At 41.3% G+C, this 24,631-nt stretch overlaps 1 protein-coding gene across 1 annotated transcript in view; it reads right to left on the bottom strand.

Moving 5' to 3' along the window:
• The window catches only part of fgfrl1a (fibroblast growth factor receptor like 1a), a 284,761-nt gene that overhangs the window by 30,554 nt on the left and 229,576 nt on the right, over nt 1–24,631 (bottom strand). The window contains exon 4 of the mRNA XM_048603120.1: nt 1,712–1,801. Within this exon, the coding sequence (XP_048459077.1) occupies nt 1,712–1,801 (90 nt within the window). The remainder of the gene's footprint in view (nt 1–1,711; nt 1,802–24,631) is intronic.

Below are 24,631 nucleotides of genomic sequence, written 5' to 3'. Positions count from 1 at the left end.
TTACGTGCAGCAGACAGTGTGCTAGAAGCCAGGTAAATAAGATAAAGTTCAAGTTGGAAAGAAATATTGTGGAAGATCAGGAAATGTCAGCCATGTTTCAATGAATTCTTTCCAAAAGCTGGTGACTAATTCTCGACCCAGACGTTTTTACTCAGAAAACCATAGCACATGCAGAGGTGAGTAAACTGTATATCATGAGGAAACCCATGGGATGGGTTCAGTAGCCACACTGGCCAAGCAAAATAAAGCCAAGGACCCACAAGGAAATGAAAAGGGGAAATGCGGAATACTTCTGGTTAACATATTAGAAAGGAGTTGAAAAAATACAGGAGCTGTACCTGACAACTGAAAGGCCAGCGAAGTTATCCTGATATTTCAAAATAGAGTGAGACATGAATCTTGAAGCATAAACGAGGCAGGACTGTGCATAGTGGAGCAAACGTTCAAGAGCATTTACAAATTCTGTCAATTTTCATCTAAAAAGAGCGCACAGCGCAAAAGGGGCAGTCAGCATGAATTTAAAAGAAAAATATCAGAAACTATAAAAAGTTCTGTAAATCTTTGCTGAGAAGCTTCTAGATAAGAATTGGTTGGTGGAAAAAATCTGAATTTTATAACATCTTTAATAATGAGATGAGGTATGTTTCTGATTACAGCATTGCTAGCCTGCTCAACTGGCATGAGTTTGATAATTAGGCAAATACAATAGAGGATTTTGGTACTGCTGTATTAAAATCCTTTTTCTCTTATATTAGAGGCTAAATAAATTTCTTTACTGCATTCTGTCACTTCTTTTAATTATTTTTGATTTCTCTTCTTTACTGACTGTAATGTAACTAACATGCATCCATACACACTCTGCACTGATGAAATGAAACACCCACTTCTCAAACTGCTGCCAAAGGAATATAAAGTTCAAACCAAAGCTTCCTCTGAATATCTATGCATTGGCAATAAATATAGACTTGTCATTATTATCTAATCCCAATGCATTAAATAGAAATAGAGGGATTAGACTCTGATGGCAACCACAGCCAGTCAATTAAGTATGGGCCAGGGTTTGAACTAGTTGTATGATTCAGTGCCATATTATGCAACACATTTAACCAGAAAGAACTGCCTTTGTCTCATACTAGAAGCAGGCAGCTATACCTCCTGCTTATGCTTAGTGGCACAATCACGTCCAGAGACCCAGATAATATTCTGGGGGACCTGGGCTTGAATCCTGCCACAGCTGATGGTGGAATTTGAGTTCAACAAAATATCTGGAATTAAGAATTTAATGATGACCGTGAATCCATTGTCAATTGTCGGAAAAACCCACCTGGTTCGCTAATGGTTCACCTTTAGAGAAGGAAACTGACATCCTTACCTGGTCTGGCCTACATGTGACTCCAGGCCCACAGCAATGTGGTTGACTCTCAACTGCCCTCTGGGCAATTAGGGACGGGCAATAAGTGCCACCTCGCCAGCGATGCCCTCGTTCCATGAAAGAATAATAAAAAAGCTCTACTCGCTTAGCTGTGCTCCAAAGCACATCATACTCACATGACACTACCATCTGCACAATAATCAAATCTGACAAAACTACCTAATCAGAGCTCACAATATGACAAACAATTCAGTTTAACTGAAATGTCATGTTCGAAAGAACAAAGAAACACTTGATTATGTTCGCACTTTGGAATTTTGAGAATTCAAGGTATCATACCCCATTGTTTTCCTGTGGGATCTTCATTTGCATATTCCCCATTTGATCCTTGAGGCAGCTTTTGTCCATTCCTTCCTGTGCTTGAATCATCTGCAAATAAAAGAAGCAAGAGCACTATTAGGAAATATGGAATGGAAGACCGATGTGTCAAACACGATATGACAGGTACAGGGCTCAGTTCACATAGCACCTCCTGGCTATGAAAATGTTTTATTTTACCATTCTATTTCTAATTCAAAATATAAATCTTCAAAGTTAAACCACAAAGATTGTTTATTTTGTGCAGCCTGGGTGAGGAACCAAGGATAGGACAGTGAGGACAGGATCAATCAAAACAGCAGTGGTTAGGTGAAACCAAACGTTAAATTTATAAATTTGTCATCTTTAATGAAAAGAAGTTCAAAACAAAACAAAAAGGTAGGGAAAGGGATTAAAATTGGACAAAACCAACCAAACAATGAAAGGGAGAGACAGAAACATAATTACATGAAAGAGAGAAGGCAAACAGAGAAACAAATTTAAATAAAGCTCAGAACAGAGGAACAGGAGGTGGCCATTCAGCCCTTCGAGCTGTTCTGCATTTAATGAGATCATGGCTGATCTGTGGTCTACCTCCAAGTCCTTTGGCCCATATGCCATAATATCTTTGCTTACAAAAATGTTTCCATCTCAGATTTAAAATTAACAACTGATTTTGTATCAAAAGCTGTTTGTTGAAGAGAGTTGCAAACTACACTTTGTGTGCAGAAGCGCTTCCTAACATTTCTCCTAGTTCTCAGTCTAATCTGTTTACTATGTCAGGGTACTGAAATATCGTTGTTCACTAGGCATTGATATTGATACCATTTAGCAATGGTGTTGCCAAATGCAGTCTGAAAAGATGGCCACATTATGAATGCTTGACTTAGCTCTTAGCATTCTAATATACCTTAGATCTCAGCAAGCAATGTTCATACAATCACAGAGGTGAGAGAAACCTTGAATTAACCTGTTTTTTTCATTTCCGTTTTCTCATTGCCTATGTGTTTGCTTATAAATGATTATGAGACCCAAAGCGGAAAATAGTTTTTGGACATTGATACCATATTTGAGGTTTTAAGTCTTTGTTTCAGTCTTCTTTTCAATGGTATTAGTATTACGATCATTTCAAATACGATCATTTCAAATGAGTCATTGGTTCTGTCCATGTTGGATACACAGATGCTATGCATTTTCAGCACTTACAGTTTTTATTTCAAATTTGCAGCATCTGCGGTATTTCACTTGTATAACGTTCTATTTTTGTTCCCCTTTATTCATTCACAGGAAGCATTTATTGCCCAGAGGAAACTTAAGAGTCAAGTGCATTGCTGTGGGCCTGGAGTCACATGTAGGCCAGACCAGGTAAGGATGGCAGTTTCCTTCCCTAAAGGACATTAGTGAAACAGATAGATTTTTCCATCAATCATTTCATAGTCATCATCAGACTCTTCATTCCAGATATTTACTGAATTCAAATTCCACCAGCTGCTGTGGCAGGATTTGAACTGGGTCCCCAGGACATTACCTAGGTCACTGGGTTAACAATCCAGCAAAAATGCCACTAGGCCATCACCTCCTGTCAATTATCATCCTTTCTTGTCATATTTACGAAAAGATGCAGAATTGACCTGCTTTCTCAAGGATGGAACTCTGCAAAGGTTGCTAAGCAAGGCATATCACAAGGGATATCTAAAGACATGGTTTGCATTTTGAATTCTTTCTTAGCATGAGGAAGTGACTAGTCATCATTTAGTTGGTCCCCTGTACAAGCATGATATCAGAAACTCAATCAAACCTCCCAATGCTCAAGAAATTATATCTTCATCACTTTAGAAATAAATACATTTAACAAATTGTTTCAGCAGCATTGCACATCAAATCTGGCATTCCATTGCAGCAAGCAATTCATTTCCACTCTTTCCTGTTTCACACATTGGTCTATCTTTGCATAGTTCTACCAAAGACATTGCTTACTACTACTGAAGATTAACACTGCATTTCAAGACTTCTCCATTTCTTTCTCTGGAACTACAAACAAAGAATGCTGGAAATATTACCTTGTCAAAACAAAAATACTCTTGTTAAGTCTGGATTTATAAACTTGCCCAGAACTAAATTTTCAAAATTTCTTTCATGAAATGTGGGTGCTCCCCAAGAGGCAGCAACATTACTGTGGGTCTGGAGTGACATGTAGGCCAGACTGAGGAAGAGAATCTGCCATCTTTACCTGAAGGACATTAGCAAATCAAATAGGTTTCTATGATCATTGATAGTTGGTCTTAGGGATGGGGCAGGGGTGTTGCATGGAGAATTAGATATCAAAGTTAGAGAAGAAGGTAGCAGTACAGGTTGTGATAAAGCTGATTGTCACTAGAAAATAAAAAAAGGGACAGAGCATGTGAAAGTCGTAGCGCACAAAGAAATGGTGCAGGACTAGAGAAATTTGATAACAGAACAAACTTAAAGGCTTTGTATCTGAATGCACAAAACATTCAGAATAAAATCAGTTAAGTTAACAGCATAAATGGAGAAGAATAGGTACTATTTGAGGCAATTACAGAAATGTGGTTGTGGGGAGACCAGGTTTAGGAATTGAATTTCCAAAGGTACTCAGTGTTTCAGAAGGATAGGCAGGAAGGAAGAGGATGTGGTGTAGCTTTGTTCCTAAAAGGATAAGTTCAGTGCTGTAGGGAGAAATCATATAGGGCAATCAAGATGTAGAACTGGTCTGGGTAGAAATAAAAAATAGCAAGGGAAAGAAGTCCCTGGCGGGATTAATCTACAAGTCCTCAAAGAGTAGTTCCACAGTGGGGCACAGTATAAATCAGGAAATACTGAGGGCTTGTGAGAAAGGTATGACAATTATCATTTGGGTGATTTTAATATGCACATAGATTGGATTAATCCAGTTGGTCACAGGGCCTTGAGGGAGGATTCATTGAATGTATCAGATAGAGATAGTTTCTTGGAGCAATGTGTTGTGGAACCAACTAGGCAGCAGGCTATTGGTATTGTGGGATGAGTTGGGATTAATGAATGATCCATTAAAGGATCCAAAGGAAGATGAATCATAACATTCAAGAATTCAAATTTAGATTGAGGCCAAGAAACTAGAGTCTCACACAAGCATTCTGGCGTTAAGCAAAAGATAATTACCTGAGTATGAGGACAGACTTGGCCCTGGTGGACTGGGCAGGAAGATTAAAAATGTAGGACAGTTGATGAGTAGTGGCAGATGTTCCAGGAGATATTCAATTTCTCCCAACTAAATTATATTCCAGTGAGAAAAATAGTTTGTAAGAAGGAGATAAAACATCCATGGCTAAGCAAGGAAGTTAAAGATATCAAGGATAAAAACTAACAACCTTAGGCAAAGTCAGGTGGCAGGTCGGAAGATTGGAAAACTTTTAAAGATCAACAAAAGTTTACCAAAAACATTATCAAAAGAGCAAAGGTAAGTTATGAAAGAAAACTAGCACAAAATAAGAAAGCAGGGGAGGCAATGGCCTAGTGGTATTATCACTGGACTGCAAATCCAGAGACCAGACAACATTCTAGGGACCCAGGTTCAAATCCTGCCATGGCAGATGGTGGAATTTGAATCCAATAAAATATCTGGAATTAAGAATCTAATGATGACCATGAATTCATTGTCGATTGTTGGGGGAAAACCCACCTGGTTCACTAATGTCCTTTAGGGAAGGAAATTGCCATCCTTACCTGGTCTGGCCTACATGTGACTCCAGACCTACAGCAATGAAGTTGATTCTTAACTGCCTTCTGGGCAATTACAGATGAGCAATAAATGATGCCTAGCCAGTGACACCCTCATCCCATCAATGAATAAAGAAATAATCTTCTATAAGTATAAAAAAAAAAGAATGTTGGTCCCTTAGAGAACAAGGCTGTGGAGTTAATAGTTGGAAACATGAATGGTAGAGATACCAAATCAGTATTTTGCCTCAGGTTTCATGATGGAGGACATTTGTACCATCTCAATCATAACAGGTAATGCAGAGGTTAAATCAGTTCCCCAAGGACTGATGATCTACATTCTAGGGTCAGAGAAAGTGGATCCATTGGTTGTAATATTCCAAAATTCCCTGGATGCAGGAAAAGTTGCAGTGGATTGCAAAAATGCTAATCTAATACCCTTATTCAAAAAGGGATGAAGGCAGAAAGTGGGAAACTATTGATTAGTTAGTTTAGCATGTGTCACTGAAAGATGGTTAGAATCCATTATTAAGGAAGGGCACTTGGAAATTTAAAATGTAATCAAATGGAATCAGTATGATTTTATGAAGGTTAAATCGTATTTGACTAGTTTTTGAGTTCTTCAAAGATGTAACAAGCAAGGTGGATAATGGGGATCCAGTAGATAGAGTTCCAGAATACATTTGATTAGATGCCATTAAAAAGGTTAATATGTAAGGTAAGGTCACATTGGGTTGGGGTAATTTATTTGAATTATACAGTGCAGAAGAAGCCCCTCCGCCCATCGAGTCTGCACTGACACATGAGAAACACCCAACCTTCAACCTAATCCCATTTACCAGCACTTGACCTTGAATGTAATGATGTACCAAGTGCTCATCCAGGTATTTTTTAAAGGCAAATCACCTCTACCACTACCTCAGGCAGTGCATTCCAGGCTGTCACCACCCTCTAGATAAAAAGGATTTTCCTCACCTCCACTCTAAACCTCTTGCCCCTCACCTTGAACCCATGTCCCCTTGTGACTGATCCTTCAACGAGGGGAAACAGCTGCTCCTTATCCACTCTGTCGATGCCCCTAATCTCATACACCTCATTCAGATTGCTCCTCAGTCTTCTCTGGTCCAATGAAAACAGCCCAGACCTACCTATCCAACTTTTCTTCATAACTGAAATTTTCCATCCCAAGCAGTATCCTGGTGAATCTCTTCTGCACCCTGTCCAGTGCAGTCACATATGTGGAATCCACTACCACTGGGAATGGTGGATGCTGAATCATTAAGTAAATTTGAGGAGATAGACAGATTTTTAAATGAGTCATGGTTTGAAAGGCTACGGGGAGCAAGCAGGAAAGTGAAGGTAAGTTTGAGATGAGATCAGCCATGATAGGTGAAACAGCAGAGCAAGCTGCAGGGGCTGCAATTTCCTAAATAAAGTCTGAAAGAACTACAGATGCTGTAAATCAGAAAAAAAATATAGAAGTTGCTGGACAAGCTCAGCAGGTCTGGCAGCATCTGTGAAGAAAAAAATCAGAGTTAACGTTTCTTCACTGATGCTGCCAGATCTGCTGAGCTTGTGCAGCGACTTCTGTTTTTGTTCCTGATTTAAAGTATCTGAAGTTCTTCCAGTTTTTATTTAGTATTTAACTCACTGACACATCTCTTCCACGATGGCCACCTTGAAGTTCTGCTCCTCTCTCCAAAGGGGTTTCCATTCCAATCTTTCGTTTTGTCCATCGACATTAATTTCACTGTCACTCCTGGTGTTTGACCAGGTATTTGCTAAAACTCGTTTCCACAGCTATAATCACATTTCTCAGGAACTGCCTCCGGCTCATACTCGGCCCACGTGGATTCCAACTGACGTTTCATCCCTCATGCTTTGAATCCGTCCAGGATCACAGTATCTCCGTGACGTTCAACGTTCCACAGGCAGCTGCTCTCGCTGCATCCAGAGATCCACACGTCATCAAATGCACACTCTCAACCTTTCTCTCCAACAGCATCACATCATGTTGGCTCAGAGCTGCACCACTCTGCAGTTCCATTTCATCCTCTGAGCTAACAAGAAACCTTTCCTTTTCCTTTCAGGCATGAAGGCCTACAAGGTGCAACAACTCAGAGATACCCATGGCTTTCTGGAACTTTCCTCCCCTCCCCTTCCCTCTGACTCCATCCCCTCCCCCAACCCCACCTCCAGTCAGGTATTCACCATCCCTCCTAACCTTCCACTCTCCAATGCTGAAAGGTCTGTACTCAGCAAAGGTCTCAGTTTTATCCCTCTGCGTCCCCATCCTAATGAATTTCGGGCACAACATGACGTCGAACTCTTCTTCCACTACCTTTGCCTCCATGCTTGTTTCTTTGGACAAGAGTCCTCTTCCCGTCCCACAGACCCCTTTGCCCAGTTCCAACACTCTCCCTCCACCTGGACCCCTCCCTTGGGGCCTTTTACCTGCACGTGATCTGTTCATTGAGAACAGCCAATGTGACATTAGTCACTTCAGTTTTTCTGCCCACCCAATCCAACCTATCTCCCTCCTAACTCAATTTCCTACTTCTGCCCCTAGTTCCTATGATCTTATTACATTATTTTTTTTATTTCAGATTTATATGGAGTGCACTAAATGCTACATGGGATTTGAATTTATGCCCCCACAACATTAGCCTGTGTCTGGCTTACTAGACCAGTGACATTACCACTATACTACCAGTTCCTTTTAATTAAAATTGGATCTGTGGAATTCCCTCCCCAATGGCATTGTGGGTCAACCTACAACAGGAAGACTACAGTGGTTCAAGAAGGCAGCTCACCGCCACCTTCTCAAGGGTAACTAGGGACAGGCAATAAACGCTGGCCAGCCAGCGACAGATAAATCCCACAAATAAATAAACAAACAAATAAGATTTAGAGAAATGGAACCTGAACAACCCAGCCAGTTTCAAGATACAGTTTTATTGTCACATATTTCATGCATCTCATTTTGTCACCTGTTTAGACCCTCTACACCCGGGTCCCACTATTTCTGTCTCTTTAAGCTAACCTAAAATCTGACACTGCTATGATAGCAGAAAAGGGGAGATTGCAGCTCAATTGCTAGAGTTTGATTTGCTGGTGGCAAAAGTTCATTGAAAAAAAAAGGTCACTTTTAAATACCTCCATGCAAGATGCAGAGCAGAAAATGGAACTTTGTGTTAACAAGGCAGAATTTTCTGCAAGACAGGCTGGTTCAAAATCTAGGTATTTGTTCCATCTCTTGTTTCAAAAGGCAGCCAACTGTGAGTAACAAAAACATAAATTGCTGGAAAAACTCAGCATGTCTGGAGAGAAAACAGAATTAACTTTTGGATCCAGTGACACTTGTTCAGAACTGTGAGTTCCTGCTCCATTCCACTGCTTGCTTCAAGGTGCCAGTCAGGGCTCAGAGGAACTTCCAAGGAAGAAGCTTGAAGTTCGGTGCCCACCCCCTCCAAAAAGACTTGAGCACATAAATCTAGGTAGTCTCTACTAGGCAGAAGAGCATAGCATTTCAGATGCAACTTTAAATCGAGTCACTGTATGTTCTCAAGATATTTTAATTCAGCACTACCTCAAAGAAAAACCAGACAGCTCTCTCCAGAATCCTGGCCGATATTTATCTGCCAACCAAAACCACTGAAGAACATTACAAAAAACAGAAAGTGCTGGGGAAACTCAGCATGTCGAGCAAAACTTATGGTCTAGTGACCCTTCTTCAGACCAATGGAAAACAGAATATTTTCTGGTCATTGCTATCAAGGGACAAACTGGTAAAGTTTACAACTGCAACTGTATAAGAACTCTATTGGCTGAGAACATTCTGAGGTTATGAAAGGCACTATATAATAGCAAGCCTTCCTTTAGAATGGTGAGAAACCAACTTTGAAATTTTAAAAAGCAGTTATACTCTCACACGTAGTTAAGAAAAGTTCTAATTTGTCAGTTCCAATTCATGAGTGAGGCAGGTAGAGGGACCCTGCAGACAGGAACACAGGAGCTGCAGCCCTTGACATTGTCTCACAGAGAGGCACTTGCTCCCTGCGTGGATGAGGAACAGGGCTGCAGGAAGGATGAGTCAACGGACCATGGCACCATGGTCCAGGAGGCCATTCAAGAGCGGGGAGCAAAAAGACAGATTGTAGGTGCAAGGGATTCTATCATCAGGGGGATAGACAGTATCCTTTGCGAGCAGGATAGAGAATCCTGCGTGGTGTGTTGCCTGCCCGGTGCCAGGGTACGAGACATCTCTGACTGGCTTGAGAGGATACTAGAGAGGGAGGGGGAGGATCCAGTTGTTGTGGTCCATGTAGGTACCAACAACATAGGCAGGACTAGGAAAAAAGACCTGTTTCGGGATTATGAAAAGCTAGGAACAAAACTAAAAAACAGGTCTTCAAGGGTCATAATCTCTGGATTGCTGCCCGATCCACGTGCAAATTGGCATAGGGAGGCGAGGATCAGGGAAGTAAACACGTGGCTAAAAGAGTGGTGTGGGAAAGAGGGTTTCCTTTTCATAGTGCACTGGCATCAGTTCTGGGACAGGAAGGATCTATACCGCTGGGATGGACTCCACCTGAACAGGGCCGGGTCCAGTGTTCTGGCGAAAAGGGTAAATAGGGTGGTTAACAGGACTTTAAACTAGTAAGTAGGGGGGAAGGGAGAAGTGAGCGTAGAGGGAGAATAACAATTAATGTAAGGCAAAGCAGCAGGTTAACAGGTGACGAGGAAGCTTCAACTCCATTGAAAATTAGGAAAAAAGTTAAAGGGAAGGAGAACTCAAGAGTTGTTAGTAATGGAGGTAATAGGACCCAAAAAGGTGCAAAAACTGGTATAAGGGCACTTTATCTGAATGCTCGGAGCATTCGAAACAAGGTGGATGAGTTGATGGTGCAAATCATGGCAAATGGGTATGATTTAGTGGCCATTACAGAGACACGGTTACAGGATGGTCATGACTGGGATTTAAATATCCAGAGGTATCAAACTGTTCGGAAGGACAGACAGGAAGGTAAGGGAGGTGATGTTGCTCTGATTTTTAAGGATGATATCAGGGCAGTAGTGAGAGATGATACAGGTTCTAATGAACAAAACGTTGAATCCATTTGGGTGGAAATTAGGAATAGCAGGGAGAAGAAGTCACTGATACGTGTGGTCTACAGGCCACCAAATAATGACATCGTGGTGGGGCAGGCAATAAACATAGAAATAGCTAATGCATGTAAAAATGGTACAGCAATTATCATGGGGGATTTTAATCTACATATCGATTGGTCAAACCAGGTCGGTCATGGCAGCCTTGAGGAGGGTTCACAGAATGCATCCGCGATAATTTCCTTGAACAATATGTAATGGAACCTACGAGGGAACAAGCTATCCTAGATCTAGTCCTGTGTAATGAGACAGGAATAATTAATGATCTTACAGTTAGGGATCCTCTCGGAAGGAGCGATCACAGTATGGTCGAATTTAAAATACAGGTGGAGCGTGAGAAGGTTAAATCCAGTACCTATGTCCTGTGCTTAAACAAAGGAGACTATGAAGGAATGAGGAAGGAGTTAGCTAAGGTAGAATGGGAACAAAAACTTTATGGTGTGTCAACTGAGGAACAGTGGAGGACTTTCAAAACGATTTTTCACAGTGCTCAGCAGAAGTATATTCCAGTGATAAGGAAGAACTGTAGGAAAAGAGACAGCCAGCCATGGATGTCTAAGGAAATAAAGGAAAGTATCAGATTGAAAAAAAAACACATACAACAAAGCAAAGAGTAGTGGGAAACTAGTAGACTGGGAAATCTTTAAAGGCCAACAGAAAGCCACAAAAAAAGTTATAAAGAAAAGTAAGATAGATTATGAGAGTAAACTAGCTCAGAATATAAAAACAGGCAGCAAAAGTTTCTATAAATATGTAAATCGTAAAAGAGTGGTGAAGGTAAACATTGGTCCTTTAGAGGATGAGAAGGCCAATTTAATAACTGGGAATGAGGAAATAGCCGAGACATTAAACAGTTATTTCATGTCGGTCTTCACTGTGGAAGACACGAATAACATGCCGAAAACTAATGGCAAGAAGGTTATAGCAGGTGAGGACCTAGAAACTATCATCATCACTAAGGAGGCAGTGCTGAGCAAGCTAGTGGGGCTAAAGGTAGACAAGTCTCCTGGTCCTGATGAAATGCATCCCAGGGTACTAAAAGAGGTGATGGGGGAAATAGCAAATGCACTAGTAATTATTTACCAAAATTCACTGGACTCTGGGGTGGTTCCCGCAGATTGGAAAATAGCCAATGTGACGTCACTGTTTAAAAAAGGAAGTAGACAAAAAGCAGGTAACTATAGGCCAGTTAGTTTAACTTTGGTAGTGGGGAAAATGCTTGAATCTATCATTAAGGAAGAAATAGCAAGACATCTGGATATAAATTGTCCCATTGGGAATACCCAGCATGGGTTCATGAAGGGTAGGTCATGTTTAACTAATTTGGTGGAATTCTTTGAGGACATTACTTGCATGGTGGATAATGGGTAACCTGTGGATGCAGTATATCTAGATTTCCAGAAGGCATTTGACAAGGTGCCACACCAAAGGCTGCTACATAAGATAAAGTTGCACGGTATTACAGGTAATGTATTGGCATGGATAGAGGATTGGTTGACCAGTAGAAAGCAAAGAGTAGGGGTAAATGGGTGTTTTTCTGGTTGGTGGTCAGTGGCTAGTGGTGTGCCTCAGGGATCAGTGTTGGGACCTCAATTGTTTACAATTTACATAGATGATTTGGAGTTGGGAACTAAGTGTGGTATATCAAAATTTTCAGATGATACTAAGATGAATGGTAGAGCAAAGTGTGCAGAAGACACTAAAAGTCTGCAGAGGGATATAGATAGTCTAAATGAGTGGGCAAAGGTCTGGCAGATGGAGTGCAATGTCGATAAGTGTGAGGTCATCCATTTTGGTAGGAATAACAGCAAAATGGACTATGTTTTAAATGGTAAAAAATTGCAGCACGCTGCTGTGCAGAGAGACTTGGATGTCCTTGTGCATGAATCGCTGAAGGTGGGATTGCAGGTGCAGCAGGTAATTAAAAAGGCAAACGGAATTTTGTCTGCCATTGCTCGAGTGATGGAGTTTAAAAACAGGGAGGTTATGCTGCAGCTGTATAGGGTCCTGGTGAGACTACTTCTGGAGTACTGTGTGCAGTTTTGGTCTCCTTACTTGAGAAGAGATATACTAGCACTGGAGGGGGTGCAGAGGAGATTCACTCGGTTGATTCCAGAGTTCGGAGGGTTGGATTATGAGGAGAGACTGAGTAGGCTGGGATTATACTCATTGGAATTCAGAAGAATGAGGGGAGATCTTATAGCAACGTATAAGATTATGAAGGGAATAGATAAAGTGGAGGCAGGGAGGTTGTTACCGCTAGCAGGTGAAACTCGGACTGGAGGGCATTGCCTCAAAATAAAGGGAAGCAGATGTAGGACTGAGGTCAGGAGGAACTTCTTCACCCAAAGGGTTGTGAATCTGTGGAATTCCCTGCCCAGTGAAGCAGTTGAAGCTACCTCGCTGAATGCTTTTAAGGCAAGACTAGATAAATTTTTGAACAGTAAAGGAATTAAGGGTTATGGTGAGTGGGCGGGTAAGTGGAGCTGAGTCTCAAAAAGATCAGCCATGATCTTAGTAAATGGCGGGGCAGGCTCGAGGGGCCAGATGGCCTACTCCTGCTCCTAGTTCTTATGTTTTTATGTTCTTATGTCGCAGTCCACAACACTGAAAAACTCTCAGTTTAAAACTATGACAGTCACCTACTCCCACACTGCAAAGCCTCTCCCAGCCCCTATTTGTATTTTCACACAACAATGGGAACAATTTCACTGGAAAACAAACTTTTTTTTTGGTGCCAAATCTCTTGTTTTAAAGGATAGAGGACTTGTTTACGAACAGGGGGAGGCACCAAATTGCTCGCCTAATGTTTCATTCTTCGTTACCTCCTGGCTCTGGACAAACGGCTCGATTTTTCAACACAACTTGATTTGCAGCCAGTGCTTTGATGTGCACTGAATTGCTGTAGCCGCTTTGATCTTCGAAAGATCCCAACTTTTTTTTGCGCGCAAATTTGCCTGCAGAGACCCCCTCCGCAGCACCCCCCAAAAGAAACCTGTCCAGACTTTTGATGGTGTAGACACCCAGAATGATATTCAAGATGGAAAAAAAGGGATGAGCTCATGCTTATTCTCTGACAATTTATGCAGAGCTCTTCAAAAGCATATGAGCCAATTATTGAGACCATTACTACTTAATTTAGTTAGACATGACATGATTTTGATACCAATTAGAAATGTTATTTAATAACCGAAATGACCCATATCAAGACAGAGAGCCAGAAAGTTTCTTTTAATATTTTAACGCAAGACCAGTCTCTGCTTTGACTCTGCTAGGCCTGACATGAACCCTTTGAAGTCCAGAGGCCTTCTAAGCCCCATTTCACAGATGATCCAGCTTTGCATAAATAAACACGTCGACCTTTGAACTCTAACTGGAGACCTGAGCCCACTTCAAAGCGATGGATGAAACGATCAACATGCATCATTAAGGCAACTCTTGCTCGATAAGTGAAGGGCGTTGAGTAAAGGAAGGGAGGGGGAATCAAAATGTAAAAAAAAACACTGAAATTAGGTGAACGCAACTTAATGCAATCAAGTCAGGCTTGAACAATCAGACTAAGAGGCATTGTGTTGTTAATAACAACAACTGAATCAGCTTATGGAAGACATCAAACTCAACGCTGAATTAACTTTGACAGGTATGGACAAGGAAAACCCATCAAAGCCAAAGGCTATATTTAGTCGCTATGCTGTTCACACAACGATTTCTTGATTGCCTCCATTCTCAGGGATAAAAAAACACCAGTTCAGTAAGTAAATCAGAAGGAAACAAACCCACTTAAATCCGGTGCAGATTCAGGTTCAAGAGAGAGTGCTGGAAAAACTCAGCAGGACTGGCAGCATCTATGGTGAGAGCAGCAGACTAAATGTTTCCAGTCAAATGACTTTAAAGAGTCATACTGAACTCGAGGCTTTAACTCCCGCTGCAGAAGCTGCCTATCCTATTAAGTTCCTCCAGCACCTTCTGCTTTTAATTGAATTTGGTTATTATTTGACAAGTTTTGGTATAAACAGCTGGAATGGCATCAACAGGGATTACTAAGCTCACATTATTAAAAATACCCTTGGAACAATGATATATCCTGGTGTATGCCTTGGCAGAACATTCTGTTTGTTTGCAAGCCCCAGAATAGCAGCCATACTGTATAAACTTTGTGATTTTGACAAGGATGAAGGTCGGGTAACTTTACTTGAGGTGAACCGCTTCCATAAATCCCAAACCAGGCTCTGTTGATTCATTATATTGCAATATTTATCATGTAAAAGACTTTGCAATACATCCTACCCCACAAATTCAGAAAGATGTTCCAGCCTCCACATTAGCAACATCTTAAAAGATTCCAGGGATTTTACATTAGGAGCCCCCCCTCTTCATTAGTGAAACTTCCTCTAATTCTTCAACAAATCAAAGTTCCTCCAGTCCTGGTCTTTTGCACAACCCTGATTTCCTTCAACAAACTCATGGCAACCATGCTTTAGCTGCCTTGGCCATAAGTATTGGAACTGCCCCTCTACAACTCACTGCCTCTCCAGTATGATATCCTTGTTTAAAAGCCTTCAAAAAACTGAGCTTGGTCACACAGTGATAGAAAGCAAAAGAACTTCATAACAACATTGAGGCTGTATATTGACAACATTTCATTGACCCGGTACTCCTCCTAATTCATAAACATTTTATGTTTCAAGGGCGAATGGCCAGAATGCTCTTGTACTGAGACAATTGCTTCATACCTCAAAAGGTATGTTATGAAAATGTCATTTAAAAATAAATGTGTGTGGAATTTTTAATATGTTTAGGCTAATTATGTTCTCATCATTTCCTGTTTCTTTTTAAGTGCGTGGTGTCCCACGTACAGTTGTCACATAAATGTTTTACTCCCTATTCCTGTTACTTCAATCCCATCAATGCGCAGAGAAAGCAGCCTCAGAACCACTACACCTAGCAATGGGCATTCCTTACCTCCAAACTTAAGTTAGGCAAAAAATCACAGGATCACAGGAACAGGCCCTTCGGCCCACCAAGCCTGCGCCAACATATGACGTCTTTCAAAGCTGAAAATCTTTTGCCTCCACACGGTCCACATACCTACCTATTCAACATATCTGTCAAGGTGCCTCTTAAACATTGCTATTTTATCTAATTCTACCACCTCCTCTGGCAGCACTTACCATCTTCTGTGTAAAAAACTTGCCTCTCATATCATCTTTAAATTTTCCCTCTTTTACCTTAAACCTATGCTCCCTAATAACTAACATTTCTACGCTAGGAAATAAACCTCTGACTATCCATTCTTTCCATGCCTCTCACAATTTTGTAAACTTCTATCAGGTCGCCTCTCAGCCTCTAATATTCAAGTGAAAACAAATCAAGTTTGTCCATTCTCTCCTCATAGCTATTAGCCTCCAAACCAGGCAACATCATGGTAAACAAAAACAGAAATTGCTGGAAGTTCAGCAGGTCTGGCAGCGTCTCTGTAGGGAAATCAGAGTTAACATTTGAGGTCCAGTGACCCTTCCTCAGAACTGGTAAAATCATGGTAAACCATTTCTGTACCCTCTCCAAAGCTTCCACATCCTTCTGGAAGTGCAGTGACCAGAACTGTGCATAATATTTCAGCTGCGACACCACTTGCCAATTTTTGTACTCTACGCCCTGACCCATGAAGGCTAGAATGTCATGTTAAAACTGAAAGAATTGCGGATGCTGGAAATCAGAAACAGAAATTGCTGGCAAAGCTCAGCAGGTCTGGCAGCGTCTGTGGAGAGAAATGAGAGTTGACGTTTCGAGTCCAGTGACCTTTCTTCAGAACAGCAGACCTTCAGAGGAATGTCACATGCCTTCTTGATCACCTTATCCACTTGAGATTGAGACTTGGACAACCACAGATGTAGCAAGAGCATCTCTCATGAATTTTCCACATGTTTTGTAAATCTTCACAAAAATTAGGAGAGCAGAGAGAAATGCAAGTCAAGAACATAAGAACTAGGAGCAGGAGTAGGCTGTCTGGCCCTTCGAGCCTGCTCCGCCATTCAATAAGATCATGGCTGATCCTTTCGTGGACTCAGATCCACTTACCCGCGTTCTCACCGAATCCCTTAATTCCTTTATTGTTCAAAAAAAACTACCTTTTTTTTAAAAACATTTACTGAAGTAGCGTCAACTACTTCACTGGGCAAGGAATTCCATAGATTAACAACCCTCTGGGTGAAGAAATTCCTTCTCAGTTCAGTCCTAAATCTGCTCCCTCTAATCTTGAGGCTATGCCCTCTTGTCCTAGCTTCACCTGCCAATGGAAACATCCTCTCTACTTCTATCTTATCTATTCCCTTCATAATTTTATATGTTTCTATAAGATCCCCCCTCAATCTTCTGAATTCCAATGAATATAATCCCAATCTACTCAGTCTCTCCTCATAAGCCAACCCCCTCAACTCCGGAATCAACCTAGTGAACCTCCTTTGCACCCCCTCCAGTGCCAATACATCCTTTCTCAAGTAAGGAAACCAAAACTGCACACAGTACTCCAGGTGTGGCCTCACCAGCACCTTGTACAGCTGCAACATAACCTCTCTGCTTTTAATCTCAATCCCTTTAGCAATGAAGGACAAAATTCCATTTGCCTTCCTAATTACTTGTTGTACCTGCAGACCTACCTTCTGTGATTCACGCACAAGGACAGCCAGGTCCCTGTGCATAGCAGCATGCTGCAACTTTTTAGCATTCAAGTAATAATCCTTTTTACTATTACTCCTACCAAAATGTATGACTTCACATTTATTTACATTGTATTCCATCTGCCAGACCTTTGCCCACTCACTCAATGTATCTATGTCCCAAGATACAATTCTCTGTTACAAAAAACAGTAAGTAAACTAATTTAAAATCCAATCCAGAGACTTGAACAAAAACATCACAAGGGAACCCAGACTGATTTGGAGCTAGATCAGCACTCTCAGAGAATCTGTCTTCAGATGGATCATTAAAACGACCCTTACTCTCTCTCAAGTGGATGAGAAAGATTCCACGGTACTATTTCAGGAAGGATAAGAGAGATATGTTGGCCAATATTGATCCCCTAATCAAAATTACCACAAACAGTTTATCATACTATTAACACATTACCATTTATGGGAGCTAGCTGTGTTTACGTTGATTGCTATATTTCCAATGCTACAGTAGTGCCTTTTTTTCATTCATTCATGGGATGAGGGCATCACTGGCTAAGTGAGCATCTATTGTCCATTCCTAATTGCCTGGAGAAGAGTCAAACACTATACCTCAAAAGTACTTCTTGGCTGAAAATTGGAAAATTCTGATGTCAGTAAAGGTGCTGTTTAAATGCAAATCTTAACTTTCTTCCAGTTCTGTACTGTGGAGCTAAGTGGCTGCTTTTAAAACCAGTCCAGTTATTTTCATAGCAACGTGGAAAATTACTTTGGAACTTTTCAATAACATTTCTCTCAAGCAAATGCACAGTGGTTCTCTACTTAATTATACTAACGCTGTGTAGGTATAATTTGTAATGGTTTTCAACAGAGCCTGTTAAGATTGACAGCAGTGATATTATTGTTTGAAATATTTTGCCATGAACTTAGACTGGATTTTGATCTTTTGAGAAGTATGAAACATTATATGTTTATTTTAAATGTTTATTTATTTCTCTAAGTTTTTTTAAGTGGGCAATATTGGTAAATGAATTTTTTCATTCATTGAGGAGATGTGGGTGACACTGTCTGGCCAGCATTTCTTTCCCATCCCTACCTGCCCCTTAAGGAGGTGGTGGTGACCTGCCTTCTTGAACCACTGTAGTCCATGTGCTGTAGGTAGACCCACACATTACCTTTAGAGAGGGAATTCAAGGATTTTGACCCAGTGACGCTGAAGGATTGGCAATATATTTCCAAGTCAGGCTGGTAAGTGGCTTGGAGGGGAACTTGCAGGTGGTGGTGTTCCTATGTATCTGCTGCCCTTGGCCTTCCAGGTGAAAGTGGTCATGGGTTTGGAAGGTGCTGTCTAAGGAGTTTTGGTACATTTCTGCACTACATCTTGTAGATAGTGCACACTGCTGTTACTGAGCATCAATAGCGAAGAATAAGAGTATTTCTAGATATGGTACTAATCAGATGGCTTGCTTTGTCCTGGATTCTTGAGTATTTTTGGAGCTGCACCTTTCCAGGCAAGTGGGGAGTATTCCATCACGCTCCAAACTTGTGGTGGACAGGCTTTGGTGAGTTACTCACTGCCGATTTCACAGTCTTTAGCTTGCTCTTGTAACCACTGTGGTTAAATGCTTAACTTATCATGGGATGCTTATGTCTGTAAAATGGTTGTTGCATTTTCCTATGTTACAAATTTCGAGGACAATCCATTGGCTGTGGGCCACATTGGAATGTCTGAAAATGAAAGTTGCCATTTAAATGCAAGTTCACTTTTATTCATGTTGCCGAGATTTAGTAATCGATTACTTTAGCTCCCCTCCTCTTCTTGGTTTGAGTCTCACTCAGGTGAGGTTCCACTAGCTTGACACAGCGACAAAGACAATAAAGGTTGTACAGTTAAAAAGCTGAACGTGGCTGTGTTTGAAGTTGGGAAAATCAAAGCTAAAAGTGTAAGTACTGTAACAAATATCAATGATGGCTAAGTGGACAGATCAGCTGACTGTCCACAAGAATGATAGAGTAGCTATGACAATATGATTATCAGAGTCAAGACGCAGTCAATGTTATTCCCTCAAGCAATTAGAATATCTTTCCCCACCATTTTGTTTTGACAACCATTCAATGTCTCATACCTGGTCTATAGGCATCTGAACGGTGCCCATGTTTTCCACAAGGACTCTCCACTAAGTGCTGAGCCACCCAAGAATAACCAAACAATGTGATGGAGAGTTTTATTGTACAGTGTAGTCTATGATGTATTTAAACCAAGATTAGCTTTTTAACCATAGCTGAGACCACACTATGATCCGGGATGGTAACCAGTAAACTGCTGCACATGTCCAATCAGGCATTTTACATTCCAGCTACAATTAGCTTTCACAAGAGGATTTTGTCTCCCTCTGTAACATTGTTAAACTCATGTCAGTTTGTTTTCCGGAAGCATTGTGTATTCTGTTAGTCTATTAAAGCCTCATGACAGAATAAGGGTGCAGTCAATACCTAGCTAATATTTGAAAAGCTGAGCAAAGGCATGTTGTGGTGGGGGGGGCTGGTGGATATTGAATTATATTATCACACTCAGAACACGCACAACAAGGCCCAGTTTTGGAGACCAGTGTCCTACTTTCCAAGGGTTCCCGAAAGATGTCAGACACACAACTATGGTATGGACTTTACAGGCATCCCTACCACCTTCACAATACAGGCAATGGACACAACCCCAATCCTAGGATCTCACAGGTCCCAAAGAATGAGTCAAGCACTGGTTCTGCTTCACTCAGCGAGGATGTGGTCTCCCACCAACACCACTATAAATGTGAATTGGAATTTTAACTTTAAATTTCATCTGGAATCATAAGGAACAAGAATTTCAAGAACTTCCTGGAAATAATCCCTGGAGAAGGGTTGTCTGTGGAGCCTCAGCAGATCCAGATTCTTTTGAAAAGGCCAGCGAAGAGCTTTTATGGCACAGTGGTAGTGCCATTACCTCTGGAACAGGAGGCCCTAGTTCAAGTCCCGCCTGCTCCAGAGATATGTGATAACATCCCTGAACAGGTTGGTCAGAATATGCCTGGAAAACCAGTGAGTCAAATTTGTCTCCTCCTTCATCAGCTTGGGCAGTATAGAGTGCAGCTTTAAACATATGTGGAGTACTGCATTCTGGACACACCACCTTTGGTAGGAGATATTAATCTTAGGATAGAATCATAGAATCCCTACAGTGTGGAAACAGGCCCTTCGGCCCAACAAGTCCTCGCCGACCCTTGGAGCATCCCATCCCGACCCATCCCCCAACACTACGGGCAATTTAGCATTGCCAATCCACCTAGCCTGCACATCTTTGGACTGTGGGAGGAAACCGGAGTACCCAGAGGAAACCCACGCAGACACGGGGAGAATGTGCAAACTCCACACAGACAGTCGCCCAAGGTGGAATTGAACCTGGGTCCCTGGTGCTGTGAGGCAGCAGTGCTAACCACTGTGCCACTGTGCCACCCTATTGCCTTTGAATAAAGCAGTGCAGTACAAACATATCAAACTATCACCAGGATTTCAAGGGTTACCTCCTGAGAAGTGATCACATAAACTAGGGGCTGTATTTTCAGTTTGGTAGGAAACAGGAATTGGGTGTTTCCAGGTTTGAACCTACTTTCAGGAGGATAGAGTGTGATTTTGACCAACATTCCCCTGAACATTGCATGGAATGAGGTTTCCTGGGGAGACTAGGGAAGTTCTGTGGCAGAATCACTCGACCTGAAATGTTAACTCTGATTTCACAGCACAGGTGCTGCCAGACCTGCTGAGCTTTTCCAGCAATTTCTATTTTTGACTCTGATTTATAGCATCCACAATTCTTTCAGTTTTTACTTACGATGGATCTGGCTATTTTGTTGAAGCAGATGCAGGGTTTTCACCATGTAGGCTGCTGGCATATGGTACAGGTCTGGGAGACTGGTGTAGCATAGAGAGATGATGGCCAAGTGTCATTATCACTAGACTATTAATCCGGAGACCCAGGTAATGGGGAACTGGGTTCAAATCTCATTGTGGATGCTGGAATTTGTATTCAACAAAAAAAAAAAATCTGGAATTAGGAGTCTAATGATGACCATGAATCCATTGCCAATTGTTAGAAAAACCAATCTGGTTCACTAACGTCCTTTAGGGATGGAATATCTATATTAAGGGCTTGGGGAAGGGGCAGAATGTGATGTATCCAAAATTGCTTTATAATACAAATATAGTTGGGAAGGCATGTTGTGATGAGGACAGAAGGAATCTGCAAGGGGATATAGATAGGTTGAGTGAGTGAGCAATAACTAGGCAAATGGAATTTAAAGTAGGAAAATGTGAGGCCACACACTTTGGTTGGAAGAATCAAAAGGCAAACTTTAATTTAAATGGAGAAAGATCACCTCAGAGGGATATGGATGTTCCTGTGCATAAAACACAAAAAAATTAGCTTGCAGGTGCAGCAAGTAATTAAGATGGCAGATGTAATTTGACCTTTATTGCTAGGGAGTTAGAGTTTAAAAACAGAGAAGTCCTGTTTCAACTGTACAGAGTTGGTGAAGCCACATCTGGAGGGTTGTGTACAGTTTTGGTCACAGAATTTCAGAAAGGATATATTGGCATTCAGGTGATTCAAACCGATCCATTAGGCTGATTCCTGGGATGAAGAGGTCAACTTGTCAAGAATGGCTAAGCAGGTTAGGAGTTTATTCATCGGAGTTTCGATAAATGAAGCCTGACCTTCTTGAAACGTTGAGAAGTTGTTTCCATTAATGGAGGAATTTTAAACTCAGGGTGACTCATTTAAAACTGAGATGTGAAAGAATTTCTTCTCTTGGAGGGTAATGAATGTCTGGAATTCTCTACCCCAGAGAGACCTGGAGGCTACATCACTGAATATGTGTAAAGAAGAAGTATATAGATTTTTGAAATATCAAAAGATTGAAAGCTAGGAGAAGCTGGCACAAAAGATGTTAGGGCCTGGGGCAGGTCACCTATGATCTCATAGAATGGCTTGAGGGACTAACCGACCTATTCTTGTTCCTATTTCTTATATTGTGTCCATCAAGATCAAGCCCAAATGCAAACTCGAATGTGCTTCTGTGGCAGCAAGATGTACCATTTCTAAAGTGGGCAGCAACAACTCTGAGGCTCCTTTGAAAGCAGCTAGCAAACCCACAACCATGTCCAACTAGAAGGACGTGGACAATAGACGCGGACACCTTCAAGCTCGCCTCCAAGCCACTCACCATCTTGACTTGGAAATTTATTGCTGTTCCTTCACTGTCACTGCATCAAAATCCTGGAACTCAGTCCCCAAGGGCATTGCAGGTCTACAAACAGCACGTGGACTGCAGTTGTTCAAGAAGGCAGCTCACCACCACCTTCTTTGAGGCAACTGGGGATGGGACATAAGTGCTGCCCTTTCCAAAGATGCCTGAACACCATGAATAAATATTTTTTAAAATGAGCAAGTATTAAGCAAATATTGAATCCATTTATGTGAGGTAAGGAGATTATTCATCTTTATTAGACATGCACAGCTGTACAGTGTTAAAGCCTTAGTAGGTTGTATTCCCCCCATGGCAATACCCAATGACTACAAAGCAATGGTGCATTGTCTACACTGGGGCAACTTTTTAAAACAAATGTTTGGTTTTGTTTATAAATAAATCCAATCATCAAATCAACCAAGTAACGGGTAACAAATCACACTGTTTATCAGGGCAGTTGAGACATAAACAAAGTCAAAAACTAAAAACAAGGGAGGGGACTAAATCAAAATGTGATGTAGGGAAGATGATACACTCCAGCACCCCCCTACCCGCCACCTGCCCCCGACGTTCACCTGTCCTGAAAAGCTTTGAAAGAACCAATTTTTTTTAAGTTAACTTGTACAGAAATGCTGTAACATACCGCTGCAGCAAGTTTAACTTGGGTCTCCTGGTCTAGAGGTGGGGACGCGACCACTGCACCAAATCAGCCCATATCACTATTGTTTTTGTTTATATCCACAAGTGCTTTTACACACAACTGAACATTTTTTTTTAAATCAACACCAGTAAAAACCTACATAATAATTTAATGGCAGAGCAGGATCAGAAGCGTGAATTTCTGCTTCCTGTTCCTAATCTTTCAATTGGGTCATGATGACTGATCACTGATATCTCAACTCCATATCTCTTGATGCTTTCAATAAAGAAACCCAAAAAATTCCTGTCTTGAAAATTTCAAATCACCCAGTATCTATTGTTTTTTGATGGCGAGAATTCCAGATTTCTGGAACTCTTTGTGTGAACATGTGACTCCTAATTTCCTTCCTAAATAGACTATGACTAATTTTCAGTTTTTGCCTTCTGTTGCTCATAGAATCATAGAATCCCTACCATGTGAAAGCAGTCCATTCGGCCCATCAAGTCCACATCAACCCTCCAAAGAGCATCCCACCCCTCTGCCCTTTCCCTGTGACCCTGTATTTCCCATGGTTAATCCACCTAGCCTGTACATCCCTGGACAATATGGGTGATTCAGCATGGCCAGTCCGCTTAAGCTGCACATCTTTGGACTGTGGGAGGAAACCCATGCCGACACAGGGAGAATGTGCAAACTCCAAACAGACAGTCACAGATGGTCGCCACTTGAGGAACTAATTTCTCTTAATCTACCTGATTATATTTGCTTAACATTATAAGTACCTCAATTAGATCACCCCTCAATCTCCTGCATGCATGGAAATGCAAGAAAACTTTGCATAAACTGTCCATAGAATTTAACTGTAATATTTTGATGAATCTGTAATGCACCCAATCCAAGGCCCAGTACAATATATCCATCCTAAATTGTGATGCCCAGTATGGATGCAGTATATCAGTTGGGGTTTGAAACATAACTTCCTCCCCTTTGTAATCCAGCACCCCACCTTGAGATAACGTGAAAATAACACAGAGTGTGATCACCAGACAGATATGGAGAGACATTGCTGTAACTCCTTTTAAGCCTCACTAAAAATGACTTCATATTTGAGCATTAGCTATGATGTGATTGATAACTCCAGTCCTGGGAGCAGGGATTTATGAACCAACACCATAATCCTGTTTTGTTTCCGAGTACATGACGATTCTAGTTGAATGAAATCATTAACCAGCAAATCTCTTTTCATAACTTTACTGACTCTTTCATGAAAGCATGTTGGTCTCTCATACCACATTGTGTTTGAGGTTAGATTATCATTAGCACATTGATATAGAGGACAGAACTGGCGCCAACATTGTTTGGTTACGCTCCAGTGAATACAATAAAAGTACACCTGAATTATATCATTAGCATCACAGATAAACACATC

Source organism: Rhincodon typus, chromosome 1 (genome assembly GCF_021869965.1).
Source record: "Rhincodon typus isolate 14 chromosome 1, sRhiTyp1.1, whole genome shotgun sequence".
In the NCBI taxonomy this organism is placed as follows: Eukaryota; Metazoa; Chordata; class Chondrichthyes; order Orectolobiformes; family Rhincodontidae; genus Rhincodon; species Rhincodon typus.
This window is presented reverse-complemented; position numbering and strand designations above follow the sequence as displayed.